Below are 22,901 nucleotides of genomic sequence, written 5' to 3' on the forward strand. Positions count from 1 at the left end.
ATATCACACTTCCAGTTTCCATATCTTTTAAATCGAATCTATCTTCCTGTGCACATGTGACTGTGGTATGAATGTCCTCATCGGACTCTCCACAAAAAAAGAGAGATCATTAGACTGAATAATTGGAAATACATGGAGCATGTTAGAAAGTTCGCAGTGATGATTGTGAATTATAGCTGTCATTTAATGCTGCTGAGACAACTTCCTAAAGTGTGACAGGGTTCTGTTGATTTATTCCCAGAGGAGGAGGAGGAGAAGAAGAAGAAGAAGTATGATAATAGTTATCATCAAAGCAAAAATGTACCACGTATGAGGCGGTGCCTTCTGAGATTTGAGATACACGTACTGAACTCATGACATGATGCTTCCAGTCACTCATCCATCACTCTGGCTACAGTTCCTCATCATGCTGAGAGGATTGCACCGCCTCTAAGGATTACACCATTTGATATTTTTCCTGACCAAAAGTGCTTTAGCACTTCGATTAGAGAACCACAAAAAATAGATAAATGAACGGAAACAAATAAAATGCATTTATGAAGAAGGCGAGGTTGGAACGGGGTCACACTTTAGTCTTTCTATAAATCTAGAAAGCTTGTGTGCTAAAATACAACATTGTCCTTAATGCTGCTTTGCAGTGTCTGTTATGCTATCCATTCTGACTGTGAACATAACTGTGATACTTGGCAGGCCCTAACTCGGAACAGAAACCCCATATATCTGTTTTCTGCACATTAACCTAAGCCTCGAAATGTCTGTCTAGATTTTTTTGTGTGCTTATTTTAACCAGGAAATGTCCTGTGAGTAAGAGTAACTTTTAAAATCTGGCAGTTATTTACAACCTAATACACTATTTTAACATGCAACAATCTAAAGTTAAGGAAAGAAAGGATTTAATTTTAAAAACACTGTAGTAGTACATGAACAAGATTTTGCGTGTTAAATTTGAACAGTATAAAACATATTTAATTAACATTTTTTGTCTCAATGTCCAAAAACAGGCGTTTTTCCAACTCTTTCCTCTCTGGTGACAAAGATGCTGATCCTCCATCACCGTAATAACCACACATTGGCTTTGACGTGCAACTTCTCAGCTTTCAGAAACCGTTGGGATTTTTCCGATTGCATAATTACGGTAATGCAAATTGCACTGAGACGCTCTGTGTTAACAGTTAAAAGTTAATCTACTGAAAAACTAGCCATGTTGTCAGTTATGTGGACTGAAGCCGCGGGAACTCCGGAAAATGTCTGGGAAAATTGGGTGTTGTCACTCCGGCCGTTTGCCCCGCCCCCTCCTCCGTCGGCCTGCCGGTCCTGATTACACACACCTGCTGACAATTAAGCCATGTGAACCTTAAAAACGCTCTGTTTCCTTGTTTCAGTGTGTTTTCGTCCATGCCTGATCACCAGAGCTCCTCGTCACATCGTCACAGCCACAGATTCCACAAGTTTTCGATCCTCTTAGTGAGCGACGCTTTCTTTTTAAGGTTTCTTATCATAGCTTTTCAGCCGATACCTTAGTTAAGATTTATAGCCCTTTTTTCCTCCTTGGGAGAGATTTCTGTTTGTAAATTTTCACAGCCTTTTTAGGAACTCCAATCACTAGGATTGTGACTTACCTGTTATTAGTTAGATTGATTAGATCCAATCATTTAGATTACGTTTTGTTTTTTGACCTCGTTCTTAGTTAGTTAAAGATCGCCAATCAATAGGATTGTGCTTTTGAGTTAGTTTTCGTTTTGAAGTGTTTAGAGCTTTGTTTTCCTCCGTTTGGAGAGTTTTCTGTTTTGAGTTTTAGGTGATAACTATAGTCTGAGTTTGTTTCCTCTTCGGAGTGATTTTTTGTTCCTCGTCCCTAGTTAGGCAACGTTTCTTTTGAAGAGCGTTGCGTTCTCCATTTGTTATAGTTTTTCATAGCCTCGTTTTTGTTTTCCCTCAGTAAAGAGGATGTGTCTTGTGTTTTGTTAACGAGTGCCAATAAAGACCATTAAAAGGCCTCTGCGTCTGAGTCCTCTCTGAACCATCTTGTCAGCTGTGGCCGTCCCACCACAATGAGAGTCCCACCCCGTTTGTCATTATGTGAATTGTCTGTGGCGGATGCATTCATTCACGAAAACAGAATAATGTCCAAAAAACCTGAAGTTTCACTAGGATTCTTACAGAACTTCCAGAAAAGTCCTGAAAAAGTTCTTTCAGACAGTGAACGTCTGAAATCACTCAGACTTCTCACTGAGCATTTGTCTGCCAACAGTGAAGAGTAGACTGTTGGTCAAAAAGACAATGAATCTACTGCCCACACTGGATCACCGTTGTCAGGATTCATTCAAGTTTACCACCAAACCATAAAAAATAGAAATTGATGACTGTATAATAGTCTTAATTAATTTCCTTGGACACTGATTGTATTGATACCAGTATTCACTGTCTACACATTACACCAACTGATCTGGAGCTAAACGTGTGAGTGGACTTATTGATGTGTTCCAGATGTTGGCTGCTGTTTTCTATCAGCTGTGGTTCCCCATCCAGTTCTCACTCAGCTGAGCTGATGCTATGATAAATCAGCAACAAGACAAGTGTGTGTTGGATTTCTGTATCAACCAATAATTGCTGTTATTAAAGAAAAATATACATTGGGGAAATGCAATGGCTTGTTATTCCACCAGCAGCAGTTAATCATACGCTATTATCTGCAGTGTTTTCACTTGCCTCTCCAGACAGCTGATATTCATCATTGTGTATCATAGAGCTCTTTCAATATTGAAATGATACTTTAGGTGTGAAAGAGGCAAAAGTCGATCCAGTTCACGCAGAGAGAGAAAATCAAAACAGCTTAAACAATTCACAGAAAGCTGCTCCCTTCCTTTTTCAAAGCCTCCATTATATTTATATATGGTAAAATCCATACTGTTCAGTACTTTGACCCCCTCAGCTACATTGAACACCCTCAGGAAAATTGGAGAATCCCAATGGCAAAGGTTAAATTGGGGTCGTTCAGGGGTAAAAACCATAAAAAAGGCCACCACCATAAGTAGCCTTCATGTTTTTAAATGGAAAGACAAAGATGAGAAATCAAAGGCACACATAAAACGGACTCAGACATTTGGGGTCAGTATCTGCCAACGCAGGAGCTGAATAAATCTGTCTTCAGTTATTTTCAGCTCTGCATCGCTGCAAAAAAACATGCACACATTTTATAATGTGATGGGAGACGTAACATGTCCGATCATGTTTGTTTTTTTTCTCATTAAGGATTTTCAAAGACAAGGGGACGGTGTGATGTGTAGCCTCACCAGAGAGACGGAGTAATAGTCTCTTTTTGCAGGAGTGCAATTAGTACATCATGAAACAGGTCAGGTCTCTTATTATTGTGATGCACATGTTGAGAACCAGACTAAACTAAAATACAGAACAAAGGCCATTCTCGGACACCACGTGACTAACAAACCTTGTGTACCATGTTTGTGTTTTCACAGCACCTGACCGGAGACTGTCGCAACAAGCCTGCGACATGTTCACCACTGAGGCTGAGCAAAAAGTCCCAGTTCCACTACAGACAAGGCTATGATGAAATGGCCAACAGGAAAAGGTAGGATATTGTAACCTGCTATCAATCAATCAAACATAGCTGGCCATCAGTCAGTCAATGCCTCATCTCAAGGAGCCACAAAAAGGAACCAAGAGTTCCTGTTTGTCTTTGTACTGAGCTGAGATAACGTACTAAGTCTGCTAACTATAGCTTGATATTGGATGTACCAGTCTGAAGAATAAAAGCAGAAAACTAATGCTTTAAATTAAAATAAATCTCCATGTCTTAACCTGTAAAATGATGACCCTGAAACCTCTGATGATGATGGTTGTGGCTCAAGAGCTTAAGATTTGGGGGGATTGTAGGCAGGAGAAGCATATTCAGTATATACTGGATCTCTCCTCCTGTTGTTAAAAGCAAGTGATGACTGACAGATGGTTTGGCAGACAGGATGAAAGCTCATCTCTGCCTTTGAATTCCCTGGCCGAGCCCAGCATTGGGAGGGGAAAATCCAGAACAGCTCCATCTCTCATCCCTCCTCCTGACTGTTCCTCCAGCCCCTATCAGTTGTAAAGCTTAATTCTCTCGGGACAGTAATGATAGAGAAGTAGGTACCTGTAGGTACTCAGGGAGTTTATCATGTTGTACTCTGTCACTTTCAAGACTTGCAGCTCTGTGAGTGCTGTACATACTGTACTAGTCTACGGCTGTAGAGATCTAGAGATGGAGATTTGTGGTAAAGGCAAGCTCAGGAATGTATTAACGTTTTATTCTACCACATAAAATACTGTACATCAGTAAAGTCATGACAGACGGCTGTCTTACAAACAACCAGATGCCTCCAAACTATTTCTTTGTGTAGCTCTGGAAACATAGTCCAGAGGGTGACATGACAAAGTAAACGTCACACCAGACATTTTCTGGAAATGAATGTTAAAGCGAGCGGAAGGTTTGTGAATAAGGTAATAATCCTGCTTTTGGGAATATCAATATGGGGATTAGGTAAATTGGACAATGGTTGTTTGTCTCTATGTGATGTGACTGGCGACCTGTCCAGGGTGTACCCTGCCTTTCGTCCTCTGTCGGCTGGGATTGGCACCAGTGATAAAGCAGTAGAGGATGGATGGCAGTGATGTGCAGTCAGGGGAGGCAGGTGAGGCACGTATTCCTGTTCAAATACGAGGACGGAGAATGGCGAGGTGAAGCAGGCAGTTGGTGCATGCCCATTACTGTCTAGTATATTTAATGAATGTGTTTGACCTATTTAGTCTTCCTACTGTATATGTGCAGTGAAAATGCACAGGGTGAGGCAGAAAGTATGCTGAACTGATAGGGGGCAGTGCTGGGCCCCTCAGGGCCCCTCAGGTACAATGGGTAACAGGTGCACGTCGCTGCATGCTCTTCTTCTATGCAGCGACGTGCACGTTCTTGGAGAAGGATTAGGCGTATAGACATATAATTTTAATTACATTTTAATTGAACAAACGAGAGATCAGCCAAAAAAAAAACATTTAAATATTAAGAAATCAGATTTGGCCTCATATTAATAACTATTCTTTTCAGTATGTAATTGATTAAAACATAAGTGAAAGCTTTCAAAACAACTACATGTTCCAATTCAAAATTGGAATATAAGCTTCTATATATTTGTACATGCAACGAGTGCCTCTCCAGTCGTGAACCTCACCGCATGTCACTGATGGACGGATGATGGTCACCATGTCACGTTGACTGGTTCAGCTGCTTGTGCTCCTCGTGTTGTCCTCTCTGTAAAAGTAAATCCTCAATTACGTCAACAACTTAATCAAATACAAAGAGTCTCACAGATATGGACAGCAATAAAAAAGCCAGATCTCCCAGTGTGGATACACACAGACAACTGAAACCTTTCATGGGAGCATAAATTGAAAATGTTGTGTGACTCGTTAAGTCAAGACGGTTATCAAAAGTGTCGAGCAATGGAGTGTAAATCATTTTCCCTTTCTGTCATATTTGCTTTTTCCAAAATGTCGTTTTTGTCAGGCTTCCTTCTTCTTATGAACGATAGGTGATGAGTTGATGATGCAGGAAAGGACCCCACTGACACAGGACTTCAACCGAACAAAGGGATTTTAGAAAAGAAACTAACCTTATATAGATTTTCTAGCATTCTTATTTGCAGGCATCACATGTTTCGACTCCCGCCTTTCTCCGGTTTCCATAATGCAACATACTTGAAGAACAAGTCGGGTCCAGATATACCATACTGTCCCATGATCTTTAAATTGGACAATATCCCCATTTAGTCAAACAAGAGACATCTATATTTCCTAACTAACCATATCCAAAACAGACCCTCAAGTTTCCTGTCCTATACAGGATGCCTATTATAAAACATATGGTCTGACTTGTCATGTGTCCAAGAGACCCTCTTGTCTCATGTTTACTTATTAATGTCAATCATCAATACATTTAAGGATTTAAACATTAGCTGTGTTCATGTGTTCTTCTTAGTTCATATACTTCCAAAACATTTCCATGATGCTGTGTCGCGCACCTTTGAATTTCTGCACGTACTAACATGTGAGGGAAAGTCGGGGAGAGAGGTTATCATAGCAACACAGGGAAGTATTTACACGTCACATGTATCAAACACTGAGACTCAGAGACTTTCCACAGCTCTTACGCTGCTGTAATGCACAGGAGCTTATGGAAAACTCAAGTGTGTAAATAAGAGAAGGTCAGGGATTCACTGTATCTGTTCTATAGTGACTCACCTGTGCCCTCAGGCTCTCGCCTCAATGAACATTTTAAAACAATCCCCTGCTGCATTCTTCATATGTGAAAGGAAAACCCTCTTTACCCAACCTTTTTTGGAGTTCATGCCTGAAAACAGCTGTTTCAAAGGGAATGCGAAGAGATGAGCTCGCCAGAGACTTTGAAGTCGTGCAGCTGTGATCGTTTGTAGTTTCTTTATGGTCTAACATTCGCTTTTTTATTTCAGCTTTATGTAGACTTCAAAAATGATGAAGTACTGTGGCCAATAACTTGAATACACTTGGTGTGTTCCAACTTATTTTTAATGGAATCTTTCCCCCTTCCACTTATGCCCTTATACATTGATCACTTTCGGGCTGTTCCAGATGAAAGATAAGTCACTTAAAACAACAGCTGCCGTGGTCCTGTGACCAAAGGTATTCAGCAAAATGTTTGTGGAAGTGTCAGGACGTTCACGATGAACATATGTGTCCTGTTTTACTCAGTTGCATCACAGCCTGTCATGTCATGTCATCGTTAGACAGTCTACAGGCATCATACTTGATGTTCTCTCCAAGTTTATTTAGTTCCTTTTGCACAGTGATTGTTGTTGTTGCGTCTGTAAAGAACAGCTATCACACTCCCTGCTTATGTCTGTCTATGCATCTGCTTAAGATATCTAAAATCGTCTGAACCTCATTCCAGCTCACAAGATTTTCCATCGCATGAGCCAAATGGCTACATCACAGTAATTGTCACATGATTTGGGATTGCAGTTGAAGCTTTACATTTGGTTTATAATCAGAAGCATCTGTGCTGATCACTCAGAGTGATCTTTTTCATGTTCTTTGCGTGAACAGCTGGTTCACACGTGTTGTGTTCACAAAGGTGTGACAAGGGTTCGATGTCTGCCTGGAGCTCAGCTGCTCAAGTAGTTGAATAAGAGCAGCGGAGCAGCCTACCCGTGTTTGATCATGAAAAATAAAATGTGGATTTTGGCCCATCAACCCATGGCCTTAATCTGCAGGATTAGAGCATCAGTGAATTCACTGCAGTGTGTTTGTTTCTGTGTGCGATGAGTGCAGTTGTCTGTCGTTTTTTTCCTTCCTGTCTGCGACGTAATACACATGTGTAGCTATAGAATGGGCTGGAATACTTTTGTATACCAACATCAGTGTGAAGGAGTTTAACTCTCACATCCAGAGCCACATGTGTAGCAACAGCAGCAGGGAGACAAGCCGGGTGCTGGGAGAGACGAGGGGGGGGGGGGATGGTGGATGGTGGCTGCTCATGATTTAAGAGCTAAAGCCGCTTGGCTCTCAGGCTTCCTGCCAATCATCGAGCAGCCAACGACCCACTCTCACTGACAGGGCAGAGAAATGGCGAGTCAGGCCACACGCACACTAAAGGTACATGTACATGTAATAAAGACATTTTATGGTGCTGCAGGAACAGAGACAAAGAGCGAAGCCTGTATTTAAACTTTAATTAAAGCCACAGGGCAGAACTTTTATTGCCCCCCCCTAGAGGAATTCTAAGTAAGCTTCAAAACACTGACACCATATATACATGCCATATGATGAGGAGATCTCACACCATCCACACCTGTACACTACCCAGCATTATTATTATTTATCAAGATTATTCATTGATTTGTGTCCAACACTTTTTTATTGCACTGTAATCATTGCTCCCCTCCTCCCCCACACACACAAGATTTATTAGATTCATTAGATCTTTGTGTAGCTGTCTTTTAACATAATGTTTGTCATCCAGACGGCATCCAGGACACTTGGAGCTGCACGGTGCAGGGACAGCAGCACTTATTTCAGCCCCCATGCTCCGGTCAGTGGCCCAGTCCGTTACCCTAAGACCTGTTTTGATGATGGGAGGAGACCGGAGAACCCATCACCCACCCCCACTGTTTGCAGCACAGGTATGTCACACACGATCTGAACACAGAGAGAGTCATGTGGAGCTGGTAGGCTTAATCAGTATTGTGTGAATTCATTTGATGGTGGTTTGAATGTAGACATTTCGGACTGTAGTTGAAATATGCATTAGAGCACTAATGAGAGCAAATAAAAGGATGAGCAGAGTTGTACTCAATATTTTAATATACAGTTGTTATAAAGCTTAAAACTGAGGGGTCTTAGCCTCCTCGTGACCCCTCGTGGCGCCGGTCCTGGACAGTGGTGAGAGGCTTACAATTTAAGTTACACAAGTGCAGCCTGCAGGCCTTCCACAGATAATGGGCCATGACCATGAAGGAAATATAAAAGAGAGGAGCATTGCAGGGGAAAAACAACAAAAGAGGGATGAAAGCACACTAATGAAATGGAATCTCATCTTCCATCTGAAAAGAACATCAAAGAAGATGCTTATCCTCAGGAGGCAGTATTTTGTCATTTGACGTGTGTCGCCTCTGTCTGTCAATCCCTCTGCATCCATCCATCCATCCATCCCTCTCTCATGATGAGATGGATGATGAACATGTGTGAGGGAGAGAAAAGGGGAGGGGAGGAACAGGGGGATAATACCTTCTGAATGCATGATGAATGTAGTCATCTGGCTTAAACTGACTGAGGGAGTGAGTGGCACACAGGGACACAGAGAGTGTGCATGTGAGTGACACCGAGTACCATCATCGACTCCCCCCTGCAGCCGCTCTCAGTCTCTCCATCCTCCTGAAGAGAGGCGTAACACACAAAAGAGAGGATATAATACAGCTTTTCTTTTTCTTATTATTTATCAGGGCAAAAAAGGCATCAGGGAGCAGAAGTAAAGTCAGTGTCGTTGTTGACCCAAAGGGTTTTTCTCAGCCAGAGGAGGAGAGAGGATGCTGAACAACATCACAGACTGCGAGGAGGAAGAGGGGGGACCCAACAGCACGGGTGAGTGACGAAACACGGACTGATGAGAGAGGAGCGTGTGTGGACATGGGTGCATGAATTAGATTGTGTGCAGGTGTCAGTGTGAGCACACACACACACACACACACACACACACACACACACGCGCAAGTTCAGGAAACAAAGGTAGGTAAATTTAAGGACGCAGACATAAATAATAAGTACTTACATCTGCTGTGTTTTGTGTGAAGAAATGTTTAAGTATTACTCATGCTTTTTTAATGGTCCATGGGAACAAGTGGATGTGTTCCAGTCAAGGATCTGTCTGATCCAGAGCAACTTTTTTCTCCATCAGTCCTGGTTCCAGTTTGGTCAAGCTATAAAGAAATTTGGTACCTCAGTGCAGTCGGTGTGTTGGTCTATTAGATGTTCATCTTGTGCCAGTAAATTCAAATTCATTCCATCTCCCACACTTTCACCACTCAACAAAATAGGATTACTGCAGACTGTGTGCAGCCCCTGCGGAGTATCATTCATCACTCGCTCCGCCAGTCTACATGCTGATGTGTCCTTGGGCAAGACAATCGATAGATTTGGGTCTTCTTCAATACAATATTCTTTGGATTTTGTTAATTATGATTCTTCTCTAAAGGAAAATAGAGAAAGCATGGCCCATATGAGTGGATAACTGGCATCTGTTGCAGGTAATGGCTGTAAACGTCTGTTTGCATAATATCAACAAGAGCTGCATGCCACTTGGCTTGCACATGATCTTCATGACCTGACTAGCAACAGAAGCTTCGTCCACGTGTAGGCTGGTATGAAACCGCTGTGGTAGTGTTGCCGACTGGTGTATCCAGAGCAGAATTCATGCGCTGTTCAACAAAAGTTTGGATGTGCAGCTGCTGGTGTCAAATGAGTTTTAATCTGCTGGATGTGGCCTGCATTGTTTCACCAACAACATGTGAGACTTGTGATTATAACATACTTAATCTGCCATGAAAATCCCAGATGAGGAGAAGTTGTGTCCATGTGACACTGACCTATCTCTGTGCATTGTCCTGGTTTAACACTTTGAGTTATGGTAACATGCAATCATAGTGTAGTTGAGCCTTTATGAAGAGAGAACAATAATCATCCTTGACATACCAAGACTGCCAGAATTAATATGATCTAGAAGTCAGGGGAAAACTAAGTATCGTGACAGAATATCCTGGATTAACACCATCATCAATATGACACGGTCATGGTTAGACACAAAAGATACAAGAGTTTGATAAAGAACCTTTTTTCCCTTTTGTTTGAAGGTGGTATTTTACAGCAGTTGGTGGCCATAATGTTGTATTACTGCCTTAATTCATAGATTCACAAACAAACAACCAAATAAATACAACTGTACTGATGCCAACCACCACAATACACCACCAATCAACTGGATTCTATCAACCATTACTTCTTTTCTTTCCTAATTTGCAGTAGCAGTGGTGCTCAATGGCAGTTGACATCCATAATCATCCATGGTACAATGTGTAATATGTAGGAGGGGTTAGGGGTTAGCATATGTGTATACAATCACTTTAAAATAAAAATAGTTTAGTTTTCTTGGCCATAAAACAAGCTTTTTATCAGGTCCTTGCTGTATACAACCAAAAAGAACAGTCACACTGTGTTTATGTATATAAAGGCCACCACACTTACCTGACATGCTTCAGAAAATGATTGGTAAGTGGAGGAGTCCTCCATTTATCGCACTCTGTGCGGTCTTACCATTAGATATCACTTAGTGTATTATTACACAATGTCGGCCTTTAATTATGCTTCTCTTTCCTGGGTCCTGGTCTCTTCTCCATCCTCTCCTGTCCTCTTTTATCACCTTTTCCTTTGTTGCCATCCTCTCCGAGTGCCCATACTCCACCTCTTCTTCTATAGCACTCCACGGCTACCGGCATCCACAATAGCTCTCTTCATCTCCTCTTAAAAGGTCATGATTTGGGCCACATCATCACACCAAAGGGGTGAAAAATGGGGTGCAAGCGCCAACTGGAGTGTGAACACAGAACAGAGTTTGCAGAGAACTGACTGCAGGCCGACATCATATCTGGATCGAAATATAATGTATCTTGTTGTGTCAAGAGGCTGGGAATCAAAAATGATGCCACTGATTATGAACGATCACATGGATGAGGAGAATGTGTCAGGTTGGTCTTCTCTCAAATGAACCTTCGGACAATCAGGCACTCCATTTTAGAATCAAACACCAGTGCATGAGTTAAAACCACATCTGGCAAGCAGATCCCATTCAGCTCGGCAGGCTGTGGTCGTGTGAAAGAAAGTGCATTCCTATAGGATTAACTTTAAAGGAATAGTATACGTTTTTGGGAAGTATGTTTTGTGTGTTTATAGGAGGCTGTTTAACAGGATGATTGATGTCATATTAGGCCCATCTGTCTAAACATGGAGCTACAGCCTGGTTAGCTTAGCATAAAGTCTGCTGACAGTGTTTAAACGGGAAACAGTGGCTTAAAAAAACAGTCAAACAAGTTAGGTTTTCCTCTTTGTGTTTCTTAGGTTGTAAGCAGCTGGAGTTTTACCTTCAGACTGAGCCAAGCCAGTGGTTGACATTTATTATCCGGTGGTGTGGGTTTTTTTGTGTTTTGTAAAGCCCTATTCTAAGGTTTTACACAGTGGAGTAATGTCATTTTACCACAGGACATCTGTAATATTAATGGTTAATGTGCATGGGATAAGGAAAACTACCACAATTAGAAGGGGTAAATCGGGGTAAATAATCTCTCCGTCTGTCCCGGTACTTGACTCTGGTGGTCAAGGACGATGATTATAGCCAGTAAAACCTGTTTTAATGTTCATATAGGCAACTGATTATTAATGTAAGACAGACCTAGGATCCGTTTACAGTGACTACACGCCACTGGCTCTGGGATTTTTATCTGGTTGCTGATGATGAGCTCATTCAAACCATGTTTCCTCCATGGATCATGCAGTTAGTCTGGGTACGTTGATGAGTTGTCGTGGACATGACTAGTCATGCAATTGTGTGAAAGGTTTATTGCAAAGGAGCGTTGTATTACACAAAGCTGCCTCCTTGTCATATTAAAGTTTGCCCTTTCCTGGTAATTTCATTGATGCGTCCTTGGTTTATGCACGGCTTTGACAAACTGGCTCAGAGCAGATAAACCATGTCAGTGCTTGTCAGTAATCCTCTGACGTATTGTCCTGGTTCTTTGCTTAATGAGCAATGAACGTTGTGTCGGACACTGCGGGATTTAATCCGTATGGGGTGAAATAGTCAGAACGGCAAACTTGGATTACGCAGGTCTTGACATCTTGTGCACATTTATGTAGATTGGTAAAAAAAAAAAAATCAATGTGCTTAATGTATGGATGTTGTTTCAAATTAGTGACACATTTTCTCAGTATTTTAGATTAACACTTTCAATGACTGACTATCGATGATGTAACCTCACTGCATGCCAAATTTATAGGAATATGAGAAGGGACTTAAACATCGATACAAAATATATGAAATGACAGGCCCCAAAATGGTTGTATCTCTGCAACTGTGAGGTCTATTTGGATAGATAGGTAGGTAGGTAGGTAGGTAGGTAGGTAGGTAGGTAAATGGCCACTTGGCACTCATTCTGGAAAGTTCATGTTTCAAATTTCCCAAATCTCCTAATAGCACAATATGACAAAATATGCCAATATTCTTTCTAACTGCAAAATTTCAATTATACATTCTTAATAAGTATCTAGTCTAACGAAAAGGTTCACCATGTGAGCACCTTTAATCTGACATTTTAGTCCATTTGTCTCTTTTTATTTGTGTATATTTTATCGGCATTTCCGGAGTATAAAATGAAGGTCTTTAATAAAACAAAAAGGCAAAATCAAAATCTAGGGGATGTAAAACCCTAACAGAACAGAGAGCACAGACCTCCACCAAGGTTAAACACTTGGTAGAGGAGTGACTAAGGATATAGAGTCAGTTTCTTGCTATAAGCAAGTTTAAATATTGTCCGTTTGATGTTCATTAAACTGTGCCGACTCTATCAGATAAACCATTAAATAAACAAATATAGTTCTCTAGATAATTTGCTTTATAAGCCGTTCAGTCAGTATGAGTGTAGTGTCACTGCACGCAGCCTGTCACACCACAGATGTCAGCAGCCCATTTGAATGATTAGCACCTCATTCAAAGCATTAGAGTCGATTAAAACAACAGAGAGTCTGCAAATCACTTTCAATGATCTTATTAGTCAGATACAAATACGTACATACTGGGAACTCTCAGCAGGGGACCTATTTTTTAACAGCTGAACCTTGACCTGAAAGTCAGATGGGTAAGAAACACCCTGGATTAGCAGAGAGCAGTAGAGCTTGAGACTGAAATGGGAGTTATGAAGAGAAAAAATAAAACATCCACGTTATTTTTAGCTCTCTTCTTTGGCTGCTGGATCAGAGAGGGTTGGTCGAAGAAAGAAAGTAAATACACGGTTGTTTTCCTTTGACTATGGGCTTTCAGATTTTGGGGAGATTCTGTTGTTGGCATGAAGACATGTTGTTCAGATTTGTGAGCAGAACATGTTGCTTGTGTTGGAGCTGTGCTTGCTTGAGGTAAATATGATTTTCATGGGTATTTAGCAGAAATGATTACCATGTTTCCATGGTAGAAAAAGTAATAATGACCCTGAGCTCACAAGTGTGTTTAGTTATCAGTCATTGTGGCTCAATACAATAAAACAACAAATAATAAGAACAAATACAGCACAAAAAAGGGAAAAGGGGAATCAAACCATATCCAAACAATCAAACTTGACCAAATCACCATCTCGCCTAAGGTCAAATCAACACTAAATCCATGTCATGCGCCAACACAGTGTTTAGAGTTAGAAATGAGGTACAGTTGTTAAGGATTGTTGGGTTTGGAAGGCTTGCAGATCTTCCCATGTGGTTAATAAATACATGCAGGTGGTTAATATTAAAAATAAAACCTGACCCACACATCATCACTTGAGCCTCAGCACAATGCCGTGCCCCCTGGGCTCTTATTAGATCCCCCGGTGGTTGGTACATTGGTTTATCGCCACCTGGTGTAGTGGAGGCGGGCAAATGTCGTTCGATAAATCAATTCCCCGCTGTTGCTTATTATTGTTGTATTATTGGGACACTATCCCATTAAAAGGTGTAGCTCATCTTACCTGTACATGGACATGTTGTGTCCTGGCTGTTTACGTGAATACGCTTCCAATGTGATTCTGGAATTTAGCTCAGTCCCAATAGAAATCTGCGGCTGTTTTTGATTCCCTGAACCAGTGCCCTGCTGAGCTTCATAAGCAGCTATAACTCAGGGGCAGGGACAGTAATCTGTCCGCCACAGTGACGTAGAGGCTGGAAGTCCTGAATTAGGATAAACAAACCAATAACCAGCAATGTTTTCACACAGCAACCACTGACACAACAGCCTCTTACCGAGTGCTTTTCTATTATTTATTATATATATATATGTGTGTATATATATGTATATATATATATATATATATATATATATTTATTTATTTATTTTATTTTTTATTTTTTTGTTATGATATTATGATATTGATGGCGGGAAGTTACACCTGATGTTTGAAATGATGAGTAAATGGTACTGACATTGTTCAACCCAAAAATGTGAAGGGTGTCACTGAGCATGACATCCATTACATCCAAAATGAACAAAATGGCCCATCATGCTGTATTGAAAATAGACTTGAAATTAGTGATTGAGGTAATAGACACCTCAAGAATCTTTGTATGTCTTAGCAGTGTTTTTCCATGAGTTGGAAATCCGAGTTCAGATCTTCAGAAATGATGTTTTAAACCAGGGTCAAATGTCAAATTCATTCTAATTCAGGGGCCACATACAGTGCAATTTGATCAGTAAAATAATAGCATAATAACCTATAAACAACAAGGACTCCAAAAATGTTCAACTCGTTTTACATTTCTTGAGAAAAATAAGTGCAATTTTTATGCAATATTATGCCTAAATTAACCATTTACACATAAAAAAAACATTTAGTCACAGGTATCTGGAGCTGAAAAATATAGTATTTCACCGCGTGATTAGGTTATAATCATAATGTGAAGCCCATGGGATGGCCCGCGGACCGTATGTTTGAAACCCCTGTTCTCAACTGGGTTTTCCAATCAAAGCATCTTAAATAAATGCACATTACCTCAACTTGCATTAATACGTGTAGGCTATATTTAGTTTGGTGTTGTGTTTGTTGTTGGTCACATTGCACCTTCTCACCACATCCAAGCCGCTGCTGCTTAAACATGTGAACAAATAGGAACAGGGTGGTCTCCCGAACCCGCAGAGAATCTGCAACACTTACTCCACGCTATTCCCTTTGGCAAACGGCTCCTTTGTGTTGGAGCAGCAGATGTGTAAATTGGTTTCAGAGGCATCTGCGATGTTTTTGTTTAACAATAAAAAGTCTCACATCTGGAAATGCTGAGACGCCGAGACTCGAGTGTCTTCCCGGCGCAGTTTTTTTTCTCTTAGAGTAATGCAATATTTATATGGAGCTGAATTACATTTTCACGTTGTTCATGTTATTCAGGTGGAAACATGCTTGAAGTTTGTTGGTGTGGTTCTCTGTGTCTCTAATTCTAAAGTCACAGATAGGTTTTGAGGTTCTGTCAAACTTTCAAACGCCTTCAAATGAGATTTGACAGAGGTGCAGGACCAGAAACAGGGATCTGACCTGCAGGAGGACACTTTCTGGTTTCCATTTCTAGTTTGACCAATCACGTCCGAACAGGCCCGCACATAAACAGTAAGAGTAAGTTTCTAAGAGCAAGAGAAACAAAACATGTAATCCAGAATGCATCAGCTTTTTCACTTAAATTGTTGATAGAGATTAACCAAGAAAATTGTTAAACATCCGGTTATAGATGACATTTCTGGACTCTTGTCTTACATTGTTTGTCAGATTGAAGATGTTGTGATGAATAGAAGACGGAATCTGATCCTTCCACTGAAAGCCAACAATTTGTCATCAGAAGATCCAACGTTGAATTTGCAACTGTGACAGTCTACCAAATATTGAAAAGTCCTTTTATTATTCTGCTGTTTTCGCCAAGAGTCGAGTACACGCGTTTCTGGAGCATCATGACCACGCAGCAGCTCTATCTACTTGTGCTTCTCTCTCCTTGTTCATGCTCCAAGGATTTATTTGTCCATGTACCCTGGCTCACATGAAACGGGACAGCCATCAAAGTCAAATCACATCAACATTGTCCAAATAAGAAAAAGATTTACCCGCGATAGTTTCGCTCTGTAAAATCGGAGTTTCCTGGTCGTGAATATATCAAGGGTAGTTTTTCAAATGTGCCCATCACAAGAACACTATAATCAACCCCATGTGACTTCAACGTATTTATATCAAGTGGCAACCGAACACACGTTCTGAAGCCGGCGCCATGTTGACGTCTAAAGCTGTGTCTCCACTACATGGTCCCAGCTCGCCTCAGCACGGTTTGGTTGTGTTTCCATTACAACATAGTACCTCCTCAACGTGGGCGGAGTCATCCCTGCACGGCTGAACCCTACACACAAACTTGTCTCAGACTTGTAAAGCGGTTGTTTTACGATACGATAAACCATTTTTCAGTGTTTTGAATGATTAGAATCATGTAATTAAAAGATTTGTTCAGTACTTCCTCCATGACCGGAGCACAGACTCTGTCTGACACAGTCACTGGGCTGAAATACAGCGGCAGAGTTTGTGATGCTGCTCGTTGGTCTGAATTCACCTGTTAAATATTGAGATCTTAGACATTTCCTTGGTAATTGTCGGAGATTAATCCACGTTTTCAGGATTGTTGAGTCTTTTTAACTGATCTACAGTTCGGCATTGTTTGTGGAAAAGGGGCTTTAGAGGCATCACCTGCAACCAGGTTCTTATTGCATGATCTCAACTCTCAATTACACTGTATTGTACTTTGCTCTCTATTTCCCTTTAAATAGGGAATATAATTTACAAAAGTGGCATCATGTGCCAATGAATAAGTGTGAATGAATGAATAACTAGCCACCGTGACTATTAAATCATCGGGAACATGGAGGGTGGAGTGGCTCAGTGGTTAAGACCGGTACCCTGTGTGCGAAAGACGTTCGACTCCACCCCTCACTGATTGTACTCAGTTCCATTGTAAGTCACTTTGGATTTAAGTGTCTGCTAAATGACATGAAATGTAACATGTTTACTTATGTTATAAATCAAATGAGAAGTAGACTCCTGTCACCCCCTAGTGGCTATTCACTATACTTTTACTTCCAATATGGCTTCAGTTCAATTTGATTGAGTTTGTATAGTGCTGATTTATTACAGACAAGGCAGTTGACATGGTAAGGTCATTTTTCATATTTGGTCTATGATTTGATTTATACTCAGGCTCTGGGCTTAATCAGCTCTGTGTGTCTGTGAGTCTTTTATTTTTCTCCACTTAGTGACAGTTTAAACAACAGTCTGTGAGTGCAGTTGTGAAGGCAGTGAGATGTTTTTATTGGAAAGGAGGAAGGTACATACTAGCCCTTTTTTAAAAAAAAAACCAAAATATAAATAAACTATAGACAAATTATACTATTAACACAATTCTTACACAAAATAACACACACATTTAAATGACCTTTCGCCCTCATGCATCTTTTAACGTATCACCCTGTGCTTTCATAAAACATTAATTTGGTTTCATCAAAAAATGAAACATTGCAGTTGTGTCTGGCGTGACGTCTCAAACGCACCTCATTAAATTGGGTTTTGTTTGAGTGGTATTCTGTCTGTAACCCAGTTAAATGGTCTGCTGCCTGCCTTGGCTTTATGTAAAAGAGAATTTAATCTCAGGGAGGCTTCCTGGTTTAATAAAGGTTTAATATTAATAATAAGAATAATGATCCCACTTGAATCACCAGCTCCTGATGCCCTGACTTCAATCTATGACAATATTTTACAACCACTTAGTATTTTTCTCCTACATTTGATGTTATTTCTCTGTCATTAAACTAAACACTGCTCCATATGGCTCTAAAACACCATCACCAAATGTTTCTCTGGGAACTGTGAATGTTTTGCATCAGTCAGTCCACAACTTGTTGAGAAGTGTGGCTACACACTCTTTAAAAAGAGTCCAGGACATGTTCTGTATCAAATTTAAAACTCCTTGTTGACAAGAACAGCATTGGTGCATATTTATGACTGCAGTGTTAGGTAACAACGTAATTTGTTGTGGAATACTGCCCCTGCTGGAGAAAATGTGGCATTAAGCAAAAGTGCTGCCTTCATTCCTGTCCCGATTGAAAGTTTAACATCTGACTTCTATCTTCTTTTGGTGGGAAGTGTCACATTTCACTTCAGTGCCACCTGCACTGAGTTTAGCCTGAGTGACAGAGACACAGTCATCAGGCTGCGTGGAGTAAAAGTGATTTAAATGAAGTTGCTTAAATTCCTCAGTTACATCAGGCGAGGTGAAAAAGGATGAGGTATGTGTGTGTGTGGTTGATCTAATTGTGAGAGGCTGCTGTGCCGCTCTTTGGCGCAGGCTTCTCGCATGCTGGAGTTAATTTGTGTCTGTCTTTGTGGCCTCCAGCATCTGCTGCGTAATCTCCCGAGCCTTTGTCCGATTAAGCTTTTAAAAGCTGGTATAAACTGTACATTTTGTAATAGCCGTGGACACAAATCTGCACCGAGCTCTGAATGTTTCAGCATATTTCTAAACTGATTTCTTATCAATAAGTCATTTCTGTTTGCAGAGGCTAAAACAGGGACGTAGACAGGAAGATTATCTTTCTTTGTGGAGAACGTGTTGTCAGGGGATAAAGAACACAAGTGGGTTTCTTTTTTCTTATGTAATTTAGATATTTCTGACATACAAACTGCCAAAAATGAAAGGAACACATACATCACACACAAAAGATATTTCAGTGGAAAGTCTATATATGTGTGTGGTGTGTAATTAATGAATGTAACCCTATACGTCAAAAATATCAATGTTTCTTGATACATTTATGTCTGTATTTGTATTTTATCACTGCAGAAATGTCATAGTTCAGTAAAGATGCACATTGTTCAGCTAATGAACATAATCCCAAAAACAACCCTGAATCAGTAGCAACTACTATAGTTACTTAAGAAGAACAACATTGCACCTCTTATCCAAGAGGTTTCCTCAGTTCAGAGCTGAAGAAGCTTCTTGGACGAGAGGTGCAAACGTCATGTGCAACCAATTGTTTTTTTTATTTTTAGTCCCCATGAGTCAAGAAGTGACGATTTTGTCAACATATTTTACAACTGGCTGTAAATCTTGTCGTGCTCACACCGTTGTTATCCAGAGCAAAGAAATGAAGAAAATATTCACATTTAAGAAGCTTAAACAATCGGAAATCTTGTTTTAATTATGACAAAAACTTTGAACCGATTAATCGATTATCAAAATAGTTGTTGATTAATTTAGTAATCAATGAATAATCGATTCATTGTTTCAGCGCTAGTTTTTTTTTATCTCTCCAGGTGAGTTTCAGTGTTCGGTTCCCTCTGTTTCCTCCTGTGATGCTGCAAATCCATGTGGCTAAATTGGAGTAAATGCAGCACATGTTCCACAGCTGCATGGGGTCCCTTCACTAAGCACCATTTAAACCATTCTGAGAAAATAATGGTAAGCTGCTGTACGTATTTCAGCCTTAATGAAGTTAAACTCAAATCGTCCTGTGGAGCAAAACAAATAGAGAAACCCCAAAATTGAATTGTTTTACCTGAACTGTGGTTTGCACTTTATGCACCAAAGTGCCACAGAGGAGAACTATAAAGGTTATTGCAAAAAGAACAATTGTTTTGACCTTGCACTGACCGATGAAATCAGCCTAGCTCATGCTGTATAGTAAGAATTTGGTGATATATCGTCGTCCTTCCCCTCATATTCCTCAAATATCTATATTTTAATGAACAAATTAAAGCTCTCTAAAGTAAACAGTCCCTGCCAGTTTCATGTCTCAAATGACTGAGGGAAACCTGGGTGGGAGGAAGCTACGTTCAGAGATTAGATGTCAATATTGGTTTAATCATTATTTAATCCTGTACTTTATGTGTGTTTTTTTTATAATGTGTACTGTTTCTCTCCATTTTACCTAAAGACATCTGTTCAAAATGAAAAAAATGCAAATTTAAAACAAATCAGACAATATTTAAGTGGTTTTAACTCAACTCGGTTTCAAACCAACCTTCTCATTGTGAGGAACCAGCGCTAACCACCGAACCACCGGGGCTTCCCCCACGTTATCCAGAATCGGATATAATAACATTTAAATAACATTGATTTATTAACAATGACACCTTTGTTTCGCAGAAACATTCAAATAGAGGATGGCATCTCTCCAGTTTGATACATATCCAGATGCATGGGCTATGTCAGCACATGTCAGGGAAATACTTTGAATTATGCAACAATGTGATACATAACAATGACGGTTCTTTCTGAAATGAAGGCATTTTCAATTAAAAATTAGACTAAGTCAAATCTATTACTGCTAACCTTTGAATATACACATTATTTTATTTTTTTTTATAATTTTTTAACTTCATTAAACTGATTCATTACATTAAAAGACAGGTCACCGATGGGTTCCTAGAGCGTTTAGATCAATATTGGTCTGTGTATTGATGTTTTTGAATCTTTTACTTTATAACCTAGTACTGAGCCATATCGATTCATTCATTACATTTTCTACAATCAACCAAATTGACAGACCGTGAAAAAAAACTAAAACATTCTCTATGAAAAGGAAAAAGATTGTCTTTTCAAAGCTAAATAAATCATTGTGTCCTATTTATAAACACAGTACTTCTTCACTGTTCATGTCACTGGTCCATTTAATGCTGAATCTACATGTTTTTTGTTTTTTTTTTAATGTCGACCTGCAGGAACAATGACTCTGAGCTATATTTCACTTCAGAGGAAACAAATGTAACTGCAGTCAGTGAGAGAGGGAGGGAGGGAGGGAGGTACACACACACACACACACACACACACACACACACATACACATACACACACTTTGGTCAGGTGGACTCATAAATATGAACAGGTATAAACGGCTGTGAGTGACACTGCATGACAGAAGCAAACACTGTGTGAGGGGATTATTAATATGGCCCTCTGCGGATGAGAATCTTTCAAGATCAACACCAACATCCACTCTTAGCTTAGGAATGTGAATGCGGCAAGTTAAGAGTAACCAGATGTTCTTGTGCTAGTCGAGGCCCCTTTTCCTGGAATTGTAATATTATCCCTTTGCTGTACAGGTAGACATGTCTCCTGATCTGAGGACTTCTCTTATGTTTTGAGAAACAATACCACTTCATAGCTGTTGTAACAACAGTGTACACCACTCCGGCTGTAGGAGGGTCGGCATCATGGTAAATCCAACTATATTCCAGCCGTCACGTGTGTTTAAATCTTATGTTTTGCCCACCAATCATCCCTCTGTAGCTGGGTAATATCACCTGACGTCCAGCTTTGCTCCAGTTCAGAATTTATGCCCCTGGAGGGTTCATCCCTCGAACATAAGCATATATAACATATTTTTGGGCACTTTCTGAAATCCTGCTTCTGATCCCAATCAAAAACATGTGAAAATGTTAAGCCATTCACATCTATTTGAAACACATGCAGGAACACAAACGACTCATTCATGGTCATTCGAGAGACTTTGAGAGGGCTGCCTGTCCATCATTGATGGCACTGAAGGGTGAGGAGGAGGAAAAAGACTCATCAATGGATCATTACTGTTGACTGGAGAGTAAAGCACACAGATCTGATAACTCCCGTAAACATGTCTGTTAGCTCCAGGTAAATATTTATTTCAGGGGCAGCCGGCGGAGATCCAACAACTGCGTGAGAGAAATGGGAAAAGGTTTTAGAGCAGTTCACTAAAGGTCAGGAGGCAAAATAGAGACCAGGCTGTGAAGTATAATTCCAGAAATGCAAAAATATCAACTACACACTTGCATGCAAAATAGTAGAAGCGTACTTTAAACTAAAAATAACTTCACTTTCACTGAATTCATCTTTAAATGCAGATTTTCAGAATAAGACAGACAGACAGACAGACAGACAGACAGACAGACAGACAGACGACTTTATTGATCCCTTTGGGAGGTTCCCTCGGGGAAATTAACACATAAGTGACTGGCTTCAACATAATCTACATTTACGTGTATGTAACAGATACCCGCTTGGGACCTGTTAACATGTACAAATAAAAGCACAGTCAATAATATAGGAAGTGAACATGCCAGTGATTCCCAAAGTGCGGGCCATGGCCTCCTAGTGGGCCATGATGGTACTGCCAGTGGGCCATGCAAGGTCACTCGATCACTCACTCACTTACTCAACTATCCACTCTCATACTCACACCTGTGGTCAATTTACAGTGTGTAATTTGACCTAATAATGTGAAGCTGGGGAGGAAACTCTAGAACCCGGAGAAAACCCACGCACACACAGGGAGAACATGCAGACTCCATGCAGAGAGGCACCTGGGTCGCAAAAACACAGGTCTTCTTTCAGTTCTGTAACTAAGTTTGAAATTGCTGTAAAATATGTACGATAGTTTTAAAGAAATACTTATAAGGAATAAAACAAAGCTCTTGAACCCCGAGCGTAACGCAAACAACACATTTGCGCACTGATTACGTGACAGTTTGTGCTATTGGATAAATTCC

At 40.3% G+C, this 22,901-nt stretch overlaps 1 protein-coding gene across 3 annotated transcripts in view; it reads left to right on the forward strand.

The window, feature by feature from the left end:
* The first annotated feature begins 2,936 nt into the window (after positions 1–2,936).
* The window catches only part of slc12a5b (solute carrier family 12 member 5b), a 41,919-nt gene continuing 21,954 nt past the window's right edge, over positions 2,937–22,901 (forward strand). The window contains exons 1-4 of one of the 3 annotated variants that reach the window (XM_058643544.1): positions 2,937–3,352; positions 3,477–3,589; positions 8,042–8,201; positions 9,021–9,159. In XM_058643544.1, the coding sequence (XP_058499527.1) occupies positions 9,105–9,159 (55 nt within the window). In that variant the 5' untranslated portion in view covers positions 2,937–3,352; positions 3,477–3,589; positions 8,042–8,201; positions 9,021–9,104. Of the gene's footprint in view, positions 3,353–3,476; positions 3,590–8,041; positions 8,202–8,875; positions 9,160–22,901 lie in introns of those variants that run through there. The other 2 variants (XM_058643545.1, XM_058643543.1) reach the window with 2 other exon arrangements.

The sequence above is a fragment of the Solea solea genome, chromosome 11 (assembly GCF_958295425.1).
Source record: "Solea solea chromosome 11, fSolSol10.1, whole genome shotgun sequence".
Taxonomy (NCBI): domain Eukaryota; kingdom Metazoa; phylum Chordata; class Actinopteri; order Pleuronectiformes; family Soleidae; genus Solea; species Solea solea.